Here is a 19,761-nt window from a genome sequence, read left to right as displayed (position 1 = left end):
CAAAAAACTGAGGAAATGAACGCTCAAGGAGCAATGACCTTCAGAAACATGTTTTTTCTACATGTCTGCCACACAATAGGCAGCACACATAAAAAAATGTGGGATATATCAAGAAAAAAATCCCCCTTTGATTAAAACTTTAATTTTGTTAAAGTTTTAATCAAGAATTCATTCCCTTTGCCACAAATGCTTTTGAAACAGAATATAAAACAACTGCTCAAAGTCTCCTCAGAAAGCAGTTGAGCAGGTTTGGGGTAAGACATGGTGACCATGACACCCCTGCCTCTACACCTGGCTCCCAGGCCAACCTACAAACTCCTCCATTTCCAGCTCTTTTCCACCATTTCACCTCTGATGTCAGCTACACACCCAACCTTAGTAAGAAGATGATTCCACAAATCAAATTTCCTCAGCAGTTTTCTAGTTTACTTTGAATTTGTTTAACCACATTAAACAAAGTGAAAGCTTTTTATACCTACACCCCATCCTCCCCCAGAATATACTAGTGATAGTTTTTAAGGATTTCTATTTTTTGGTGCTCTTTATTCCTGAATACCTGACATAGTAGCAGCTCTGGGCTGTGCAGTCCCCCAGAGAGCAGCCAAGCATTTCTAAAACACCACCCCTACATGGGACTGGATGTACATTGTTTAAGTACCACATCCCTACTTTGTCCAACAGCTTACAAAACCTTGGGCAAAAACAAAAATAAACCTCAAATGAAAGAGAAACACCAAAAATAACCAGGTAAAGCTGAGATCTCATTCACAGCAAGCTCTGGGGAAATCAGATGTTGCCTATGTTTTAGCTTTTATTCTTTCTATTTTTCATTTACAAGTATGCAAAACTTTATGGAAAGGGAGTTGAAAAGGGTACTTTTATATGGAAAATATTTGTTTTTTGAAAGGTCAAGAGACAGTCCAGACAATATCTTAAAAAAACAAAAGCAAACAAAAACAACAAACAAACAAACCACTACCCAACAATTTAATACTGCTCTTAGAACATCAGACAAGAGACTGGGCTTATTTAGGACTATGAACAATTGTATCAAACTTCACCTACTGTCTTCCTCCTTTACCTCCCCTAACTCCTAACAGACTACTGTTAATACTTATATAGCACAACAAAGTAAATCTGTTCACAATTTCTCCACATTTCAGAAAACCAGACTAAGGAAGGTTTTTTCCATGCCTGGACAAACACCACCTGCAATACAACTTCTTGCTGCAGTGGTTGGGTATTTTTATCTCTGCACAGGTAGAGCAAGCCTTGAATGTATAATGAATACATGGCAGGGGGGGAATCTGTACAGGTGTTTTTTTTCTTATCAGCCTTTTTCTTGTTCTCCTCGATAACCATGTTATGAAAAATAAAAGAGTCTACCCTGTAAACCTTATCCAGACTTGGAATCATATCACAATTCTACTACACTATTTTTAAGGACTAAATAGACAGAGTAAACAAAGAATAGACAACATAATATGTAACTCATCAGTGATAAATTTCACCATCTCTGACAAAAAGGTGTATTCAAATGGCTCTATATCTTTTTTTACCAAACCTCGTAACGCTTCATACAGCTACATAATGCAGTCAAATGTAATACAAGGTTTTCCAAGATTTTGGGAGGTTTTGTTTTTTAAGGATGGCAGATGGTTATATACATACATATATACATATCTTGTAAAATCTATCAACAGCAATGAGAGAAAAGATGGAAGAGGTAAATAGCCCTAAAAATGGAATTTCAAACATGCAATCAAGAAAGAGGCATAAAACTACACAAATGCTATTGCTGTCCCTTTCTATCACAGTAGTTAGCCTGCAGTTGTAAAATCCTATAAACAGTATTTCTCTCTTTAAATGAAGGTGGTTGTCATCAAAAAACTAGATCAGTTTCTTTCTGCAACTATAGCAAATCATGACCTTGAGCTGCTTCATGCACAATGAACATGCAGAGAATAATTTACACTTTACAGACAAAATCACATTCTACAGCCAAGGAGAAGTTCTAGACTAAATGCAGCCAAAACCAAGGGGCATTTAAGAGGTTGAATGACACTGGCAGAGACAGAAGGGTCCTTGTTAACAAGTGATAGGGCAGAAAACAGCCTCCAGTTGCATCAGGGGAGGTTTAGATTGGATATTAGGAGCAATGTCATCACTAGAAGGGTGGTCAAGCATTGCCCAGGGAAGTGATGGAGTCACCACCCCCATAGGGATTTTATGTACATCAAGGTTAGCTCTCTTCAGAGATGGGTATTGGGGTATTTTTAAGAGCTGAGAAGGTACTAACAGCTTTACTACATGCGTATGTATATTAAAAAAATTAAGGCAATGCACAGGAGTAAATCTGAAAACAGGATTAAATAAACTTTATTATGAAAAAGCAAATTATCAAATAATATCAGAAGTCTGAAGGATTGTGGGGGGAAGGAAATTAAATGTATTAGAAAGGAGAGTAGAAATAAAAGCTAAAGGCAAAAGATATGTTGTATATCAAGCCACTCATTAAAAAGTGAAAAAAAGCAATTCCTTATACATGACAGAAGGACAGAGAAGAGTTGGTGTCACAGAAGGATTGCCAGTTCCTGTGGGAGGCAATGAACAGAAGAATTAGGTGCATATTTTGAAATTAGTAGGTGAGAGAATCTCATTTTATTGTTCCACTACAAGAAATGGGATTCTATTCCAGTCACTTTTCCTTTTAGGCAATTAAACAAGGAAACAAAAGCCATCTTTCAATTCTAACCTCCTACCCACCAAGGAGAAAAAGCAGAAATCGGCAAAGTACATTCGCTTTTGCAGTGAAATAAATTACAGCTCGGCTTAATGTGAAGCCATCAAGAAGATTTATAATTACTCTTCATATTTAAACCATAACATTTTTCTAGCCTGAAGAATGTTGCCCCCTCAAACATTCTCCACCTCTTTTCCAAGAGAATATGGTTTCATTACAGATAACAGTCTCATTATTGTGTGTCTATTGTGAAAATAAAACTACCAGATTGCAGATCCAATCCTTTTACAATTTATACAAAATTCAGCAATCCAAGAACTGGTTTAAAGGCTTGCAAGGCAGCTTATAGTCACAGTATATGCAGATCTGCTTACATATCCTAGATATGCGTGGAAATTTTTTCTGCCTTAACTATCTGCCAGTCAACAGCAATTCTTTTCTTCTTTCCATCATTTCTCATCAGCAGTGATGATTTTAGCCCTAGACCCTCAACAGAGAATCTGCTATTCTTTGACAATAATTGAGGTACACAACACCTTAGGCAAGAACTTTTCATTAAAAGCTACCCAAAAACGACCTCACTTGAGGAACAAGGCTGCTGCAGAGTTGTCACTCACATCAACAATGAAATGACTCCCATCTGCATTGGCCTCAGTCGACCCTGAACTGGCTCATTCAATGTTATGGTAATTAGTTTACTTACAAATGAGACTGAAATAATAACATAATCCTGCACACACCTTGTTTTCATTCAAGCTCCTAAGCCTTTGGAAACAAATATTAGAAATGCCACATAGATGGTTCTCCTTTTTTTTGACAGCATTGCTATATATGCAAAGTTACAGAGATTTGACCTGTTCAGTCAACTAGATCAATCATTCATCCATACCTACTTGTGAGATTTGACCCCATTTTATTTAAAAAAGCCACCCAACTTACAAAACAAAGAGTAGTACACCTATTAAAACACACCGCACAGAAGCAATTTTTGCACAGAAGTTGACATCAAAATTTTTTATAATGCAGACAGAAAGCAGAACTTTCCACATCTTTATATACATGGAAGAAGATAATTCAGAACTGAATTGCATAAGGTTAATCACTAGGTCAGGGGCAAAGTAGAGCTGCAGGTTTTTTGAAGGCTTTGAAAGCAGGAGTATTATTTAATTCAGTCTAATGGCTGTGCTAGACAATGAACATATCAACATTTCAGCCAAGATGGGAAAAAAAAATCCTCACTGCCAATCTACAGGTTAAATCACGTTGAAAATTTTGCTGTGGGTGAAGACAAGCAATGCAAGCAACACTACAGTCTGCCTGGATTTCTTGTCCTTTCAGGCACATCAGAAAAATCTAGGTTTTTACTAGACTCTGGAGGGGAAGGTACCCAACAGGCAGGGAGGATTTGTGTGAAGAATGGGAATTCTGTACTTTTCAAGACATTATTATTTAGGTTGTGCATTTTACTGAAGATTCTTGAGAAGAGCTGAGTTAGCAGCTGGTTTTGTCTGACAAATTATGTTCAGAATAATTAGAGCTTTCACTAATTCAACTCCTGTATATTTATAAACCAAGATAAATAAGCAGCATGCAATCAGATAAATATGGCCTACATGAATAATACTATACACTAGGGTTTGAATTATTCCAACATATAAGTATAGGTCCCAATCCCTCATGTAATGCTGTGTTCTGCCATCCTTTTTCAGACAAAATTCCCTAAAGATCTAGCAATGCTGAGGAAGTTCTACTGAACAAATATATATCTTCATTAATAACGTGCTTAAGGTGGACTGGACAGGAGCAGTGCCAATTCATGGAGGTAGTTGAACTATACACCTATTACATTGGGGTTGTACAGAATAAATGACTTGAACAAAGCAAACTACAAGGTTTTTTGGGTTTTTTTTAATGTTTAAGCTTTCCAATTTCAAGCATCCGAGAAGCAAAATACAAAAGCAGAATTACATCATTACTAAATCCAGTTTAACTTCAGATACCTTTCCTGAATTGAAATTTACATTTCTTAGCATACAATTTCTTCTTATTTTTAGTTCTTGGCTAAAGTTTTAAATCATGTGGTACTCATGCACTCAAAAAAGTAACCTTGACCTTCTATGACATATCTTTTTAATATGCTATTTTTTTAACAGATTGGTCAAAAATAATCACCAGAATACAGATATTGTCTGCATTTCCTACAAATGTATTTGTTTTCCAACTGTCATAAAATATAGAGAAAAACAACATTCTTTATTCATTCTTTGCTCTCAATGTGTTCCATTCCTCTTCATTTTGCTATCTTTATGTGTCCCTGTTCTCACCTTTAGCTAGTTTTTGAGTCTGCAGTAGCTTCCTGATGACTCCTCTTGCAAAACTTGCCTCCCCCTCTATGACAGAATTTCCCTTTGGTTTTGGAGGGAATTATGTCCCTCCCACTCCATTTCCTGCACCCAAGGCACAACAAAATATATTGGTTGTTACTGGAGAAATAACCACCCTCAATTTCCAATGACATTCACAATGTAGAAAGTGCACCAATAGATCCTAATATATTTATTCTTCCTTCCAAAGAAGAATTCATGCATCATAATTAAATGAAAAGATTTTAAGAACAACAGCTGTATTTGCAAAGCCTTCTCCCATTCTTTAGTACAAAAATTATTACTAAGCTATTATTCGCTTTATTTCTGCATTATTTTCTCAATTTTCCTCAGGTGACCAAATCTTTACTGCAGCATGATCATTACAGCCATAAAGGAACAGAAAAATGATATTAATGGCAAAAATTTCCAAAGGAAAAAAGCAATAGCTATAAACAAGTGGGAGTAAAGAGAAGGACAGAGTGACAAAGAAAGCATGAAGACAATTTTCTACGGTAATTGAAATGTAGACAATTAATCAGACACTCATAAAATGATAAATAAAATTCCTCAATTCCCAATTTAGCTGCATTTAACAGCTGTGAATTTGACTCTCATTAGAGTCTTGTTGGTTGGATCTTACTTGGAAGAAAACCAGAATAGGTCAAGAAAAGTCTGAAGGATCTACACAAGAAAAAGTAGTGGAGAACAGCAGTTAGGTGGAAAAATGGGTAATAAGAAAGAAATAGCTGCATGGGAAAAATTATAAACGTAATTTTAAAGACGTAAAGGTTTTCAAATTTGCAAATTACTTTCTGATATCAGCAGAGCATATCACCTTGTATTCAAAGCACAGGAGGGACTCATCCTCTGAGAAAAAAAGGGTTCAATCTCCTTGCCAGTGCAATGCCATATGGAGATGTATTGCCAGCTACAGACACCAAATATCAGCAACAGGAATAAGTGAATTTTCATCAATTTTGTAGTTATTCAAGACTCTTACAGGAAGCCATTTATCTTTTCAGTAGTGCAAGAAGAAATATTTAAATAGTGTGCTAAAATTAATGCTCAGAGCTGATCCATTCCATTTCACTTCCCTCTATTTCCTTACCCATATGCTAAGGGTGTTCTTCACCAGCCAATTCTCCCTATATGCTAAATTATTTACAATGAAGCATTGCCCCTAATTCTATTCTCAGTTTTAAAATTTCAGGGAAAAGCAATTTCGCTCAAAAAAAATTAGAAAAATATGCATTTAGCTGGGTAGAAGGGGGAATTTCCAGTTGCAGTATTAATTTTCAATATAAGGTTTCTGGCAGTCTCCATGGAATCCTACCACCACTGCATGCACCAGATGTCTCTGAGACAGTACAGGTTACATTAGAATTGTGCTTAAGGACTGCACCAAGTTTTGGCCACCAAGATTACAGGATTTAAGAAACTGACAGACCATCAAGAAATGGTTATCACAGCCCCAGGATAAAAGCCAGATATATGTATACATAGAAAATTAGAGCTGACTAAAAGAAAGTCTCCAGTTTCTTTCCATTCACACTCCTCTGTCTCACAAGGTTTAATGGGGGATGCCAGAATTTATCCCTACTTTTACCATAAGACTGCATTGCAGTTTGCAATGAGAGTGCATGTCTGAAATGTGGAGTACCCAGATTTTTTTTCTGTTTCGTGCCATCTATAATATCCTTCTTGTGATACTTTGATGAAGAAATAGCAGAAAACATTATAAAAAGCACAATATGCACAGGGGGTAATAAATCTGCTGGGCACAGATAGTCAATGGCTGCAAGTCATAATCCAAAGCTTTCCTCTTGGCCTCCTACCAGTTTTCATTATCAGTGAAAATTGCTATTAATGTAATGTGATAGCATCGTGTCCAAACAGCTCAGTACTCATACATTTCATACAGCTGTCAGAAGATGATAGACATTTAGCTTCAAGGTAAAGCCAAAGTTTGAATGTTCCTGCTTCTTATCTCTGAGGCTTTGTTACTTTAGAAGATAATTATCTAATTTTGTGACCAATGATGTGTTCCCAACACATCAAATTTTAATAACCATAGTATGTAGATTTTTTTCTGGTGTGTGTTTTGAAAGTTAGCAGTTTTTAGCTTGACAAAATCTTCAAAGTATATTGAATAGCCAAGCATTAAAATGGGACCTGGAGGAACAATAGGAACACTGCATGCTGGCACCCTGACCAGAGTTTTCCCAATGCAATCCAAACTGCATTTTCACTCTGCTATTACCTAACAGGCTACAGATACTATGACTGCATAATTTTGAATCCCACTTTTTAAGAAAGGAAGTAAAATCCTTGTTTGTGTATAAAAGCACAAAGAAATCCCTTGACAGCTACTGTAGAATAAAATAAATATAGAAAATAAGACATAAAAGCTTCCACGAACTGACAGACTCTTTCTGTACAGCACTAAGTTCACTTAAGAACTGGGAGATAAAGACAGTAAAAGAAATGGCTTATAAAGCAACTGGGAGCTAAATGGCTTGTCTTGGCCACAGATGAGAAAATAAATTCCTGTGTTACCACTACAAATTAAAAAGTCTTCTCCTATTCATGAAATCAGCTAAGTGGAAATTACTCTTGAGACTTCATAATCATGAGAAGAGTTACATATTCCTGTTGTGAGTGGTAAAAAGCCCACCAGAATATCAAACAGAGCTCAGTTTAAGAGTCCATAAAGCTACTGAGGACTATTTTAAAATAATAGGTCAGAAAAATTGTTGAGTCCTGATGAAGCAACTAAAAATTCCATGCTGCTGTCTATGACTGGGGCCTCAGGGATGCCTGCCATGACAAAGTGCTGTGCCTTTGCATGACTTCCAGGAGATTAGGAAAATGAGGAACCAATGATGTTTAGGGAGGTAGAAGCACCACTCAGCAGTCAAATTCAAATGGGAAGTTCCAACCCAAGTAACTTCTTGTCCAGACTAGAAAGAAACATTGGAACCAGAGGCTGTGCTACTGCTGACCTTGAATGTTTTGAAAAACAGACTCAAATCCAAGAAATCTGCTCTGATTTTAGCTTTGAGCCCACTTTGAGCAGGAATCTGACTTAGAAGACCTTCTAAATCCTGTTCCAGAATTAATTACTCCACGAGTTCAGAAATAATGAAAAACACAGTTCCACAGCAGAAGACAGGAAGAGTTTTGCAGAGGGGATGATGAGTGTTGGTTTCCAGAACTAGTTTTGTGGAGTCATTTGTGTCAAACATAGGAGTATCAAATCTTAAAGTATAATTAGAATTTTTTATTCTATATCACTGTATTCAAAAACAATATTAAGCAAAAGAAATCTACTCAACATGCACATTGTAGAGGAATGGTATCAACAAGACACGTTCCATCTACTGCACAAAATTCAGGCAAGCCTGTAAAATCCACATTTAGAGGGCACCAAGAAAAAACATTTTATGAGACTAGGAGAAGCTTTTCCACCCTTTCCTGAAACCTAAGCTGAATGCTTCAAGGAAATTACTGTCAGTCATACATATGAGAAACTTTACTAATCAACAATACACAGGACCCATGCATTAAGCCTGATATTCTGCATTAATTATACACACACACTTCTCACTTTATATCCTCAATCTTATGCCATAGATTGGGCCACCTTATAGTTTGGTTTGTTAATGAACCTGAGAACTATTTTTCCTTTGTCTTATACTTCTTTAACTTTGGTTAAGATCTCAATCTAGAAGGATAAATAGAAATAACTAAGTGTCTCCTGTAGCATAAAAATTATTTATGCAAAACATTTGGCAGCAGGCTCAAAAGAGACCATTTGTCTCTAGAAAATAGGTCCATTTAAAAACAAATATTAAAATGAAAGACAAATAAGGTGATTCAGAAAGAGATAGAAAGAAAATCAGCAAAATGTGTCAAGTTAAGTAAAAGAAAAACGCACAAGCAGGAGTAGGTACTCTGACAAAGAAAACATCTTCTTAAGATTTACACATTTTTTTAATCACCTCAGTGAGATACATTGGTTTGACTCTACAGTTTTTTCAGGAATTTTGACAGACAGAAAAGATGGTTAGAAGAAATCACTTGTCAAGTTGTTTTGATGAAGAATCACTAAAAGAACTACAAGAACCTAAATGCTTTGAAGACCGCATCCAACTAACCAACTACCCTTCACCTGGAGAATTAAAACATCAGAACAAGTGATGCTTCAGGAAAATTCTTCTCAAGAATAACAACAGTGAAGAAAATACTTTAACAAGTATCAATTGTTGATAACAAAGCACTAAAACCTTTGGCAGGTTTTAGGAATAAGGAATCAAGTAGGAGTTTATATCTGATCATTTCCTTTTTTCTCACTGAGATATCCCAGGGTCCTACAAGCCCCACTGAAGTTCCTTAAGTATTTCACAGTGACATTTCACACAAGAACACATTAGAACACCTTGAAAAGCTCACCCTGCTGATATCTTATCATGTGGTTGCCCGACCTGAAGCCCAATGAGAGGTGATGTGAGAAGTCTACATCTTTTTCCAACAACTTTAGTCTATTATAGCTGACATATTTATTCCTCTATAGTAAAATGATAGTTCAATAAGATCACTTGTTTGTGTGCTTAAAAGGGGAGGGGAAAACCAGCAAGTCTTCATCCAGCCTTGCTATGCTCTACAGCAGTGACAACAGAGTTTATAACCTGTTTCTGATCTGAAAAGTGAAGGACACCCCAGCTATGCCTTAAGGAGATATAGACACAAAGATTAATAGCTCATAGATCAAAGAAGAAATACAATTACTGTTATTGATGATAGTCCAAAATAAAGGATGTAGCTCATCATCCTAACATAATGCACCTCAACAAAGTCTACATAAAGGCAGGGAATCTGTTCTGAACAGCCAACCTGCAAGAGTTCCACACCATACTAGGGTTTCCAGCAAAAAACAAAAGCTATTAAATAAATAGATTGATAGTAGGAAAAAATTATTGTGTTTAAAGATCAGTTCTTGTACATTTACCATGGATATGGAGAACAAATTTCTATTGTTCTATTTTTGATATGCTGGATGCAGAACCTGTACACTCCTACATGAAGGAGTGTCTTGAGCAATCACAATCCCCTCATTTCTCATATTGTTTTCTTTAAAACCAGGGTACTGGTTATTGTTTATTGCATGGGTAACCACTTGCAAAGTCCTGGGAGACCACAGGGCAGGATATTTTCAGTGATTATTTGTCTCTGAAATTAATCACTTTGGAAAGGCTACCAAGACTCTTTTCAACTTCTTTCCAACTTTAAAATAAGTGTTTTTGCAAACACTTCCTTTTCAAACACAAATTTTGCAATTATTAGATCACACATTCTAAGAAAGTATTACAGTTTTACACAAGCTAACTTGGTGGATGTTAAACAGGATCAAAAAAGCATCCATGTAATTTTGCAAAAGCATTATAAGAAAAAAATAGCAAAATGGAACTTCACAAGAACTACATCTTAATTATTGCATTTCATTAAAACCTGTCAGTGAAGCTTCTACAGAAACTAAAATACCATCTAGCCTTATCAATATATAATTTGTGTTGTAAAATGTGTTAGCACTTATTATCAGCAACAAAAAACTGTCCCTTACAGAACAGTAATGACATTTGAAAGTGTGGAGTATTGATTAGCAGTTACTTAAGAGTGAATCACCACTACAATACAGCATCTATTCATGCTCTACATACCTTCACTGTCAAGATAATTTGCATGGAGAGCAGCTCCTCTAACCTTGAAACGTAAGCACTTTCCAATACAGGATGTGAAAACAAACAACCATAAATGCATTAAGCAAGGGAATTAGCATTCTCTTCCTTTCAAGGAAAAGGAAGCATTCTCTTCCTTTTCCAGCTGGATTGTCTGCTCAATAATTTCCATATTACAAGACATTACTGAAAGTGTGATACATGTATCATGAACTTGCTAAAGCCATCTCATATTCCTCTTACATACCAACAACAGACTTTTTTACATTCAATAATACAACTAAGAGGATCACACTGATTGCAAAACCCAGAAAGACACAGAACATACTACAAAAGAGAGAGTGCTGAAAGAAGCAAAACATTCATTCAGCATGGCTTTCCTCTTAGACCCAATGTAATCTAAAACAGATTGTTTGATATTCAAGCTGATTTGACTACATTTTAAAACCATTAACTACACCAAAAACATTATTACTCCTGCCATAACATTCAAACAGGAGAGGAGAGTACAAGTCACAGATCATTCAAGGTGCCATTCTAACTTTGGAGAAAGGATATTTTTCAATAACTCCAGAAAAGGCAGAACTTGATTACAAAAAAAGATGGCCAAGGGCTTTTTTGTCATGGAGAAAGAGACAAGAAAGTAGTCAAAGTTTGAAAAGATTTATCCTATTCTCTACAGATCAACATACTACCTGAAAATTAGCATGGAACACACCAAATACATCAGTACATTTACAATGTGTTTGGGGGTTTTTTATCCTTGAACAAATTTAAAACATCTACCCAGAAGAATTTACATCTTTATGTCTGCAGACAACATTAAATACTTCAAAGTACACTGAACTGTACTGCACCTAGTTTGGCATGGAGAATAATCATTCACATAGCCCAAAGATTTGTAGGAATTTAAGGGGATGGAGATTCAAGCTCTGCAAGTTCCAAAACATCCTTCACATTAATCATCAGAATTACACTGATTTAAGATTCTCAGATGTATATTCCTTTTATTTCCTAAGGTTCAATTTTAAGTCAGTGCTAGGAGACATTTTACATAAACCAGATTTCAAGAGTCCAAATTATAATGAATTAACTCTGAATGCAGTTTTTGGTAAACTCTACCCCATTTACCAGGCTGGTGGGGTTTTGAATTTGGGCTTTGGGGTAGGTATAAGGTTTAGTTGGTGGGGAGAATGAGGTTGTTGCTGTTGGTTGGGGTTTTTTTGCAGGGGTGATGGTATTTCCTTTGATGGGGTTTTTTGTATTTTTTTCCTTACAGCCTTAATTCTATATTCTTAATTCTTTTATATTTCATTGATAATTTTCCCTATTTTTGATTTTTTTAAATATATTTTTTTGCTGGTTTAGAATTGCTCAGTTGGTAAAAGTTTAAATTGATGTCTAAAAAGTCAGCCCAGGCCTATCTTTTAACCTGCATGTCTCACTCCTACCTGACCCTTCCTTCAGAGCAGCAGTTGCAGTGTGTTGAGCAAAGAAGCAGCCTACCAAACCTAAACCAACATAAGGCTGAATAAAAAAGGTAATTAATGTCAAGATGATTGCACTACATTTGCCTAAGAATGTAAGTCACTATTATACAATTTAAACTAAAGATAGATGTACTGTATGAATCAGATCCAGGCTGAATGCTAATTGATCTAAATCCCCCCCATTATATTCATTTTGCACTGACATTTCCACAGTTGCAAGAAACTACCAAGATACAGCACCCCATCCTAGTCAGGGAGATAAAATGCAATCCTGCATCTTTAAAAACAGGAATGCTCTCCTGACTGAAAAACCTGCTCTGAGAAAACAATTATTTGAGAAGTCCCAACACAATGAAGGATTTGTTGAAAGGAGCAGGCAGATGCAGACTCCAGCCTGCTTCAGACCAAGGCAGGCAGTGCTTACATAACACTGAGGGCTCCAGCAGACAACTTACATAAGAAAATTCTAAGGGAGCCTTAAACAAGCTTCTGGTCAGGAACAAACTGTGGTGGAAAGACTAAGAAATTAAGGGTATTTTCACCTGGAAACCTTTCCTACATTTGTAATAAATAATAGTGACAATTCAGGAGGGAATAGAGAATTATGAAAGCTCAGAATATTATTTTACAAAGAGTAGGCTCATCAAAGGGAACCTGAGAAGGCATAGATCACTCTGCACTTTCACACAAACAGATACTGCACTGATTTAACAGCATTTCCCAAAGCCTATTTTCCAAAACTATAATTGCAGCAGCTAAAGTGAATAATTTCCTGACACCTAAGCCTTGCTTTGCATCCCATATTTGAGGCCTGGCTTTGCCAGTGGGCTACACTCTCAGTACAGGGCCCACTAGGCACAGTGTTCACAAAAGAAAAAAAAAATCTAAAATGTCAGGATTCAAATAAGGCAGATATCTTTTGACAGTCTAAGGAAAAAAGACAACACCTAAGAGAGAATTAAAATTAATTCTTAGGCCCCAGTAGTATTTGCTAAGTAGGTGAAGAGCATGAACATCTCTACAGCATCAAGGATCCTCTGCAAATTTATATGACAACTAAAACCTCCAGAAACCGGACAAATTAGGAATAAGACAGTCCTGTTTGCTTCTGGATGTCTTCTTGTACACTTAATGGTGTTTCATCTCTTTGAAAGCAAGGAGTAGAACATTTTTTAAGTGCTAATTTCACTTAAAGCCTCATAATTTCTAAAATTACTTACTGAGCTATTATTTTCCAAGCAATTTGAAGCACCTGTATTTCATCTGAAGTCAGTTTTGGGAAAATTCAAATATCCCAGATTCTTCTAGGAGGCATAACAAAATACTTGGATAAGATTATCATAAGGAGATAAAATAATGAAACATTCAATTAAGATATGGGAAGCAGTGGATTTAAAAAAATACTCTCAAATAGAAACCAAAATATTCTTAACACATCTTTTATAAACTCAAGAGGACACCAGTGCTGGTCACCTATTTGATGTTCACAATACAGCAAGACCTTAAGAACTGCAATAATTCCATCAATATTCACAACAGTACACTGGCAAAAAAAATTCTATACTGAGCACCTCACATGAATTAATTTGCTCAATGAAATTTTAGAGTGGGTGAAATGACTCAATGTACAAAACATTTGGGCAGCAGAGACTGTCAATCACGACTGTGAGCGCATCCCTTTGAAAGCAGCACTCAGAGTGTGTGCTGACAAAATGAATCAAGTAACCTTTACATTAATTTTTCATTTAGCAAGCCTGTATTAAGCTAAATGGCACTCCAAAGCAGTTGACAGTTGAGGAATCTATACTGTCCAGATCCATAATCATAAATGCATTTTATATCTTCACTTGTTTAAGGATGCTAATTCATAATCAGGAAATGTGGGCTCCTCTGGTAATATCAGAAGTCTCACTGCTCCTAAAAGTGGAATCTTGACTTTAAAATGACATGCATTCTGATCACCCAGAGCTCACAGTAAATACCAAACATATTCTTGATGCCTGGCTAGTGGGGAGGGAGGGGGTGGGGTAAAAAGGCATTTGTATTTAGAGCTCTCCTGTGCTATCACCTCCTTAACTGTGGTGACAACCTCTGTCACTGACTTTGCATGTTGAAAATACTTGCAGATCTTCAAGTTTGGTATGTTTCTATTCACACAAGCTTACAAAAAAAATGTACTTTATACTAATACAAAAAAGTACGGGCTAAAGTCATCTGTCATCCAGGCTCATTTGCCACAACCAACACCAGGATACACCAAGCTTAAATGGATGGAGACATTTTGGAACTCTAAATAAAAGAAAAAGAAACAGGTATCTTATAAAAACTACTGTAACCAGGAGGAAGAAAAAAAGAACAAAACCAATAGAGAATCTGACAGAGGGGGGGGAAATGCTCTAAATACCTGCCAAACCTCCATTTTGTCTTATCTCTTTCATTAAATAATGAAATACAAGCAAGAAAGAAAAACAAAATAGCTTGGAAAGAACATACACTGTCCACCTTCAAAAACAGGAGCAGAGACTGATGAGTGAAACAGAAAGGATGCTGATGAAAAGGTAAAATGAATAGCTTCCAATTACCTACAATTATAACAACCAATAGGAAGCAATCTTGCTATTTCAGAGGGAAAAAATACATTACAGAAAGGATGACAGCAGCATCTACTATGAGGAAGAGCTGGAGGATTAAGGATTCCATACTGATTCTTTGTGGATTTTAGCACAATTGCCACACACCATACATTCCATATTTTTCCTGCAAATGTTGGGCTCAGTACTGGGGAGGTTTCATTTCTAAAGCCATTTTTCCCTAAAAATGGCTGAGTGTGGAACAGCCCCAAACTTAAATAAAGGTACTTGTTTGTTATGGCCCAACAAAAAAAAACCAAAGTTTTTTAATAATACTTAATTAAAAACTAATCAAAACTGAAAGCTCCATCTGCTTTATGAATTTAAAGGTGTTCATAAAAAACAGTGACAATGTAAGACTACTCAGATTTTAAAGAATGTGAGCTGGAAGTATCATAAATATTGAATGTCTAGATTTTCATAATAAAATGAAAGTTTGCCCAACATATTGAAATAAAGCCATTTGAAGGCCTTGAAAGGCAGTAAGAGACCGCAAATATTTTTGTTCTTAATAGCTCTGTATTTTCGCTCAGTGAAATTCATGTTTTACAATCCTGGGTATGCAAATCTGAAAAGACAAGCTTCTAAAGAGCTCACATGTATTTAGTAATTACTAAAGCCAGTTGCTTTCATTTTAAAGGCTAGCACAAGCTTTTTATTTCAGCTGCTACACGTACTGTTACATAATTTCACACATATATAAGCCTTTCGAAATAAATGCTACAAGCTCAAAAGATAATTTCCTTCACAATCAGACAAAAAATAAAATTAGTGTTACTCAGAACTGAAAATCATGTCTACAAAAAAAAAAAATCAGCAGAAATTTAATATATGGGTTGAATGAGTGTTTTTGATCAGTGAATGTCTCAATGTTTTTCCATTTACATATTGCATTTTGAGAATCACATGTTAAACGCCTCAAAATAGCAGTCTCAATCTAACATATTCCTCTTAGACTTTTTTTTGGCAACTGTTGTAAAAATAAACTGTCCACAACACAGAAGTTTTCTATAGGTTCCATATTTAAAATTATGAGAGTCTTTGATATATACCTAATATTCAAATTTGCTTTTTCATTACCCTCTGCCTCAATTATGGAGACTTATACCAATTTCTCAAGTTTTTGCTATACTTCACTACCTTATTACCCAGCTGTGCAGCTGAGCAAGAAGATAACCACATTCATTCCTCTTATCTGTAATGATGTAATACATCTTAGCACTGGGTTGAGATGATTGGGGGAATAATGGGATTGTAAAAACTGCAGAGATGACAAACAACAGTGCAGCCACCTTCTCCTGATACAGCGCATTGTGTACACACAGCCCAGGGTGAAAATAATACAATATGCACTAATTCTGCTCCTTGAATCAAGTTAACATTTTTCATAAGAAACAGCTGTTTCTGCACAGAAACATTCTCATCATCACAATGCAGCAACCAGACTAAATACCCGCAACCTGGGCTGAAGCCTAAGCTACAAGAAATAAGTGTTGGAGTTTACTTTCCAATGAAAAAAAAAAGTCATCCAAACAGAAAAATATCAGGTTAAGCAAGGACTCTACAGACAGTGCAGTGCAATGCAAAGAGTCATCAGGGACTAGTATGCAATACAAAAATAGATCTTGGACAAAAGCACGTACAGCACTGCTTTCCTGTTCATTTAAAAAATTAAATCTGCCTCCATTTTCTCTGTTAAAACCTTCCTTATTACAACCGAAGAAATCCTTACCTTCTGTAGGAGCTGGGAACCTGAGTATTTGGCTGCAATAGATTTGATCTCTCCACCAAATGCTGAGGCCCAGAGCTTTACACTGTGAAGAAAAAAAAAGAGACAGGAAGAAATGTAATACACATGTCATAGCAAGCAACAGAGACTGTAACAGCTTCAGCTGCACTCAGAAGGATCCGAGCAATTTTGCATTAGAGAGCTCAGTAAGGAACGAAAGCACAGCAAAAGATCAGTGAAGCTGTACAAGTATAAGCACAAACCAGACCCTGTGCTAAGGTAAGGCCTCTGATATGAACCAACCTGAACCATTAACATTAAAAAAAATTAACTTGTACACAAATATGCTTGGGCACAACGTGACATGTATCCAATGAAAGGAAAACAGCAGATAAAATGGCAAAAGAGTTCTGAATGATAAATTTCCACATGAGTTAACAACATCAATTTCAGTAAATGCAAGCACTTAAAACTCAGTGGCTACATACTCCACCAACACATGCTCCTATAATAAAATCAAAGTAGTGCCAAGCGCCTTGGAGACAAACACTTTAAACACAGCTGACAGAGGAGCAAGGGTGCCCTGGAACAGTCAAATATCTGCAAAACAAAAACAGGAGAACTTGAGCAGCCAAGTTCTCATCCTTGAACATGGTCCTGAGAGGAATAGCATGAAAGCACTTACACTGACAAGGGGATCTGCTGCTCCGATCCAACCACATCCACTAAGGCTGTGTTAAAAGCTGTCCAGAAGATAAAGCAAAAGCCCCCAAAAGCCCGAAGAAGGTTCAGGTTCTCTGGCATTGTGCCTCTGTGCCTGGAAAGGTTTGGGGAAATTCAAGCAAAGCTGAGCTCAGCAGCAATGGGGTTTTGCTTCTAAAAGCTTCTTTTCACCCACTCTTACCCCTCTTCCACTAGAAGAGGACACTGGAAAAGAAAAATTCACAGCTCCATCCTCTCTCCTCCAAAGAATGACCCTCTCTGTGTAATGGAAGGAGCAGAAGCGAAGCTCTAATGACTTGAAAACTATTGTGTCCCTGGTAACAGCAAAGCGTTTTCCAGCACTACTGCAGCCACTTGCATGTAGTTCTTTACAACTCCGCAGTCAGCAGTGTGCTGAAGTTACTTCAGTGACCTACTGCTGCTCCAAAGTGCCCTCAGCAGCAAGAAAGCAGACTATTGATTCCAACTGGGGAGGCTGTCTTCTTGCAATTACTGCTCACTTTGCAAATGGAAAGCTGCCTAGAGTTCTCCTTTCCCTCGCCGATAACCTCCAGCCTTCATCCCAGAGCAAGGCAGGCAGCGCACTGGTTCAGAGGAGCGGGAGCAGCAGCCTTTTAACGGGATAGCGCCGACACCGAGAGGCAGGCACAGGAGGAGCTGGACCAGAGGGAGGGCACGGCAAAAGCAGAGAAAGTCTGGAGGAGCTGAAAGTGTAGTTGAGCCCTTCCAGGAAGGCGAGGAGAGAGCGCTGCACATTGCCGAGGGCTGAGCTTGGGAGGGCTCGGCAGGGCTGGCAGGGGCGGGGGCGCGGGGCCGTGCACACCCACCGGAGAGCGATTGGGGCAGGGCACGGCTCGGTGACAAGCACCTGTCTGTCACACAGCCCGGAGAGCCCGGCGCTGCCCGGAGCATCCCGGCCGCACCGGGGCGGGCGGAGGGAGCGGAGCGGCGCTCCCTGCCCTGGAGCATCGCCCGGCGTCCCTGGAGCATTCCCGGAGCATCGCCCTGCATCCCCCAGCGAGCTCAGCTCCCGGACACGCTCGCACATTTAATGGAGCCGTAGGAAGCGCGTCCTTGTGCATTAAGGCACGTTTGCTGCTTCCTCCCACGGCGGAGCACTGCAGCAAGTCACTCTCCGAGAGCTCGGGACCAGCAAAGGCTTATGAATGAAAAGAAATGCAGCATAAGTAAATCAATGCGGGCTGACTCCAGCCTATGAATAAATTATTAATTTGTGCTCATAGAAGAATCCTCTTGATACAGCAAATATAGGATTACAAGCTCCTCCACTGAGAGAGCAGCATACGGAGCAGGAGGGATTGGTCCAGGTATTTTTGTTGTTGTTGCATTTTAAAATCTACCCTCCCTCCTTTTGCTTTTATTCTTCTCCCTCTGCTTTTTTCTCACCTTTTTCTCCACTAAATGTGCAGACTTAAAATAGCAACTGAACTTTAATGTAAACAAGTATGGCAAGACCATGATCTGAGCATGGGCTGAGTCATCCTTGCATCCTACAATATAGCTCTAGTGTCCGCTCCAGAATTCCAGTTTCTTCCCTCTGTAGTTAGAATTAGCACCTCAAAATATTCACTCTGCCTGTACACTGTTCTTAACATTTTCTGTCTTGAAGCTCGAGATGTACTACCTATATTTCTTTCCACATTAACATCTCTAACAGCACTGAGCAGTTTGCTTTAAATATCAAAACCTCTATTCAATACCTAGCTGACAAAAGCTTCCTGCTTTCTCAGAAGAAAGGAGAAGTTTAAAGATAGCAAGACTAACAGGGGAACTGTGCAGAACAGAGTAGCACAGCACCCTGCAACTTTCACCACCCACCAGCCATCCCCTCCAGGAACAGTAAATAGATCACATTGCTCTCTGTACTAGTACCATCCTTTAAAGGCAATAAAGAACACATTTCTTAAAAGGAAGATTACTGAATGACTGCATTACTGAACCATTTTGAAAGTCTTGTTATCTGTGCTGCTACTGTGGATTTCCAAGCAGTGTTTTAAAGATCCTGCCATGTCACCAGGTGTTCAGCTTACCTACAGGCATAAAAGTAAAAATGCACATGGCTGACTAACAGTATATAATCAATTATGTGCTCCTTTGAACATATTACATAAACAACGGTATCTTTCCAAAGCCAGGAAAGAGACAGAAATGGTTGATTGTCTCAATACTTGTGCTATTTACTTCTTTTTACATGCTAAGCACTGTCAGGCAATAAATTCATAAGCTCATTTTGTGAGATTCAAACAGTTCTTATGTTAACAAAGATCCTTATCTGCTTCAAGCCAACACAGTGCCCTGATGAGAAGTAACAGTTACATTCATTT

General features: G+C 37.6%; 1 protein-coding gene across 2 annotated transcripts in view; it reads right to left on the bottom strand.

Annotated features, from left to right (window-relative positions):
- Nucleotides 1-18,275, bottom strand: part of CACNA2D3 (calcium voltage-gated channel auxiliary subunit alpha2delta 3) — a 378,091-nt gene extending 359,816 nt beyond the window's left edge. For both annotated transcript variants that reach the window (XM_079316838.1, XM_079316837.1), the window contains exons 1-2: nucleotides 17,379-18,275; nucleotides 16,697-16,778 (exon numbers count right to left, since the gene is read on the bottom strand). In XM_079316838.1, the coding sequence (XP_079172964.1) occupies nucleotides 16,697-16,778; nucleotides 17,379-17,497 (201 nt within the window). In that variant the 5' untranslated portion in view covers nucleotides 17,498-18,275. The remainder of the gene's footprint in view (nucleotides 1-16,696; nucleotides 16,779-17,378) is intronic.
- Nucleotides 18,276-19,761: the final 1,486 nt, after the last annotated feature.

Source organism: Erithacus rubecula (assembly GCF_903797595.1).
Source record: "Erithacus rubecula genome assembly, chromosome: 13".
In the NCBI taxonomy this organism is placed as follows: domain Eukaryota; kingdom Metazoa; phylum Chordata; class Aves; order Passeriformes; family Muscicapidae; genus Erithacus; species Erithacus rubecula.
This window is presented reverse-complemented; position numbering and strand designations above follow the sequence as displayed.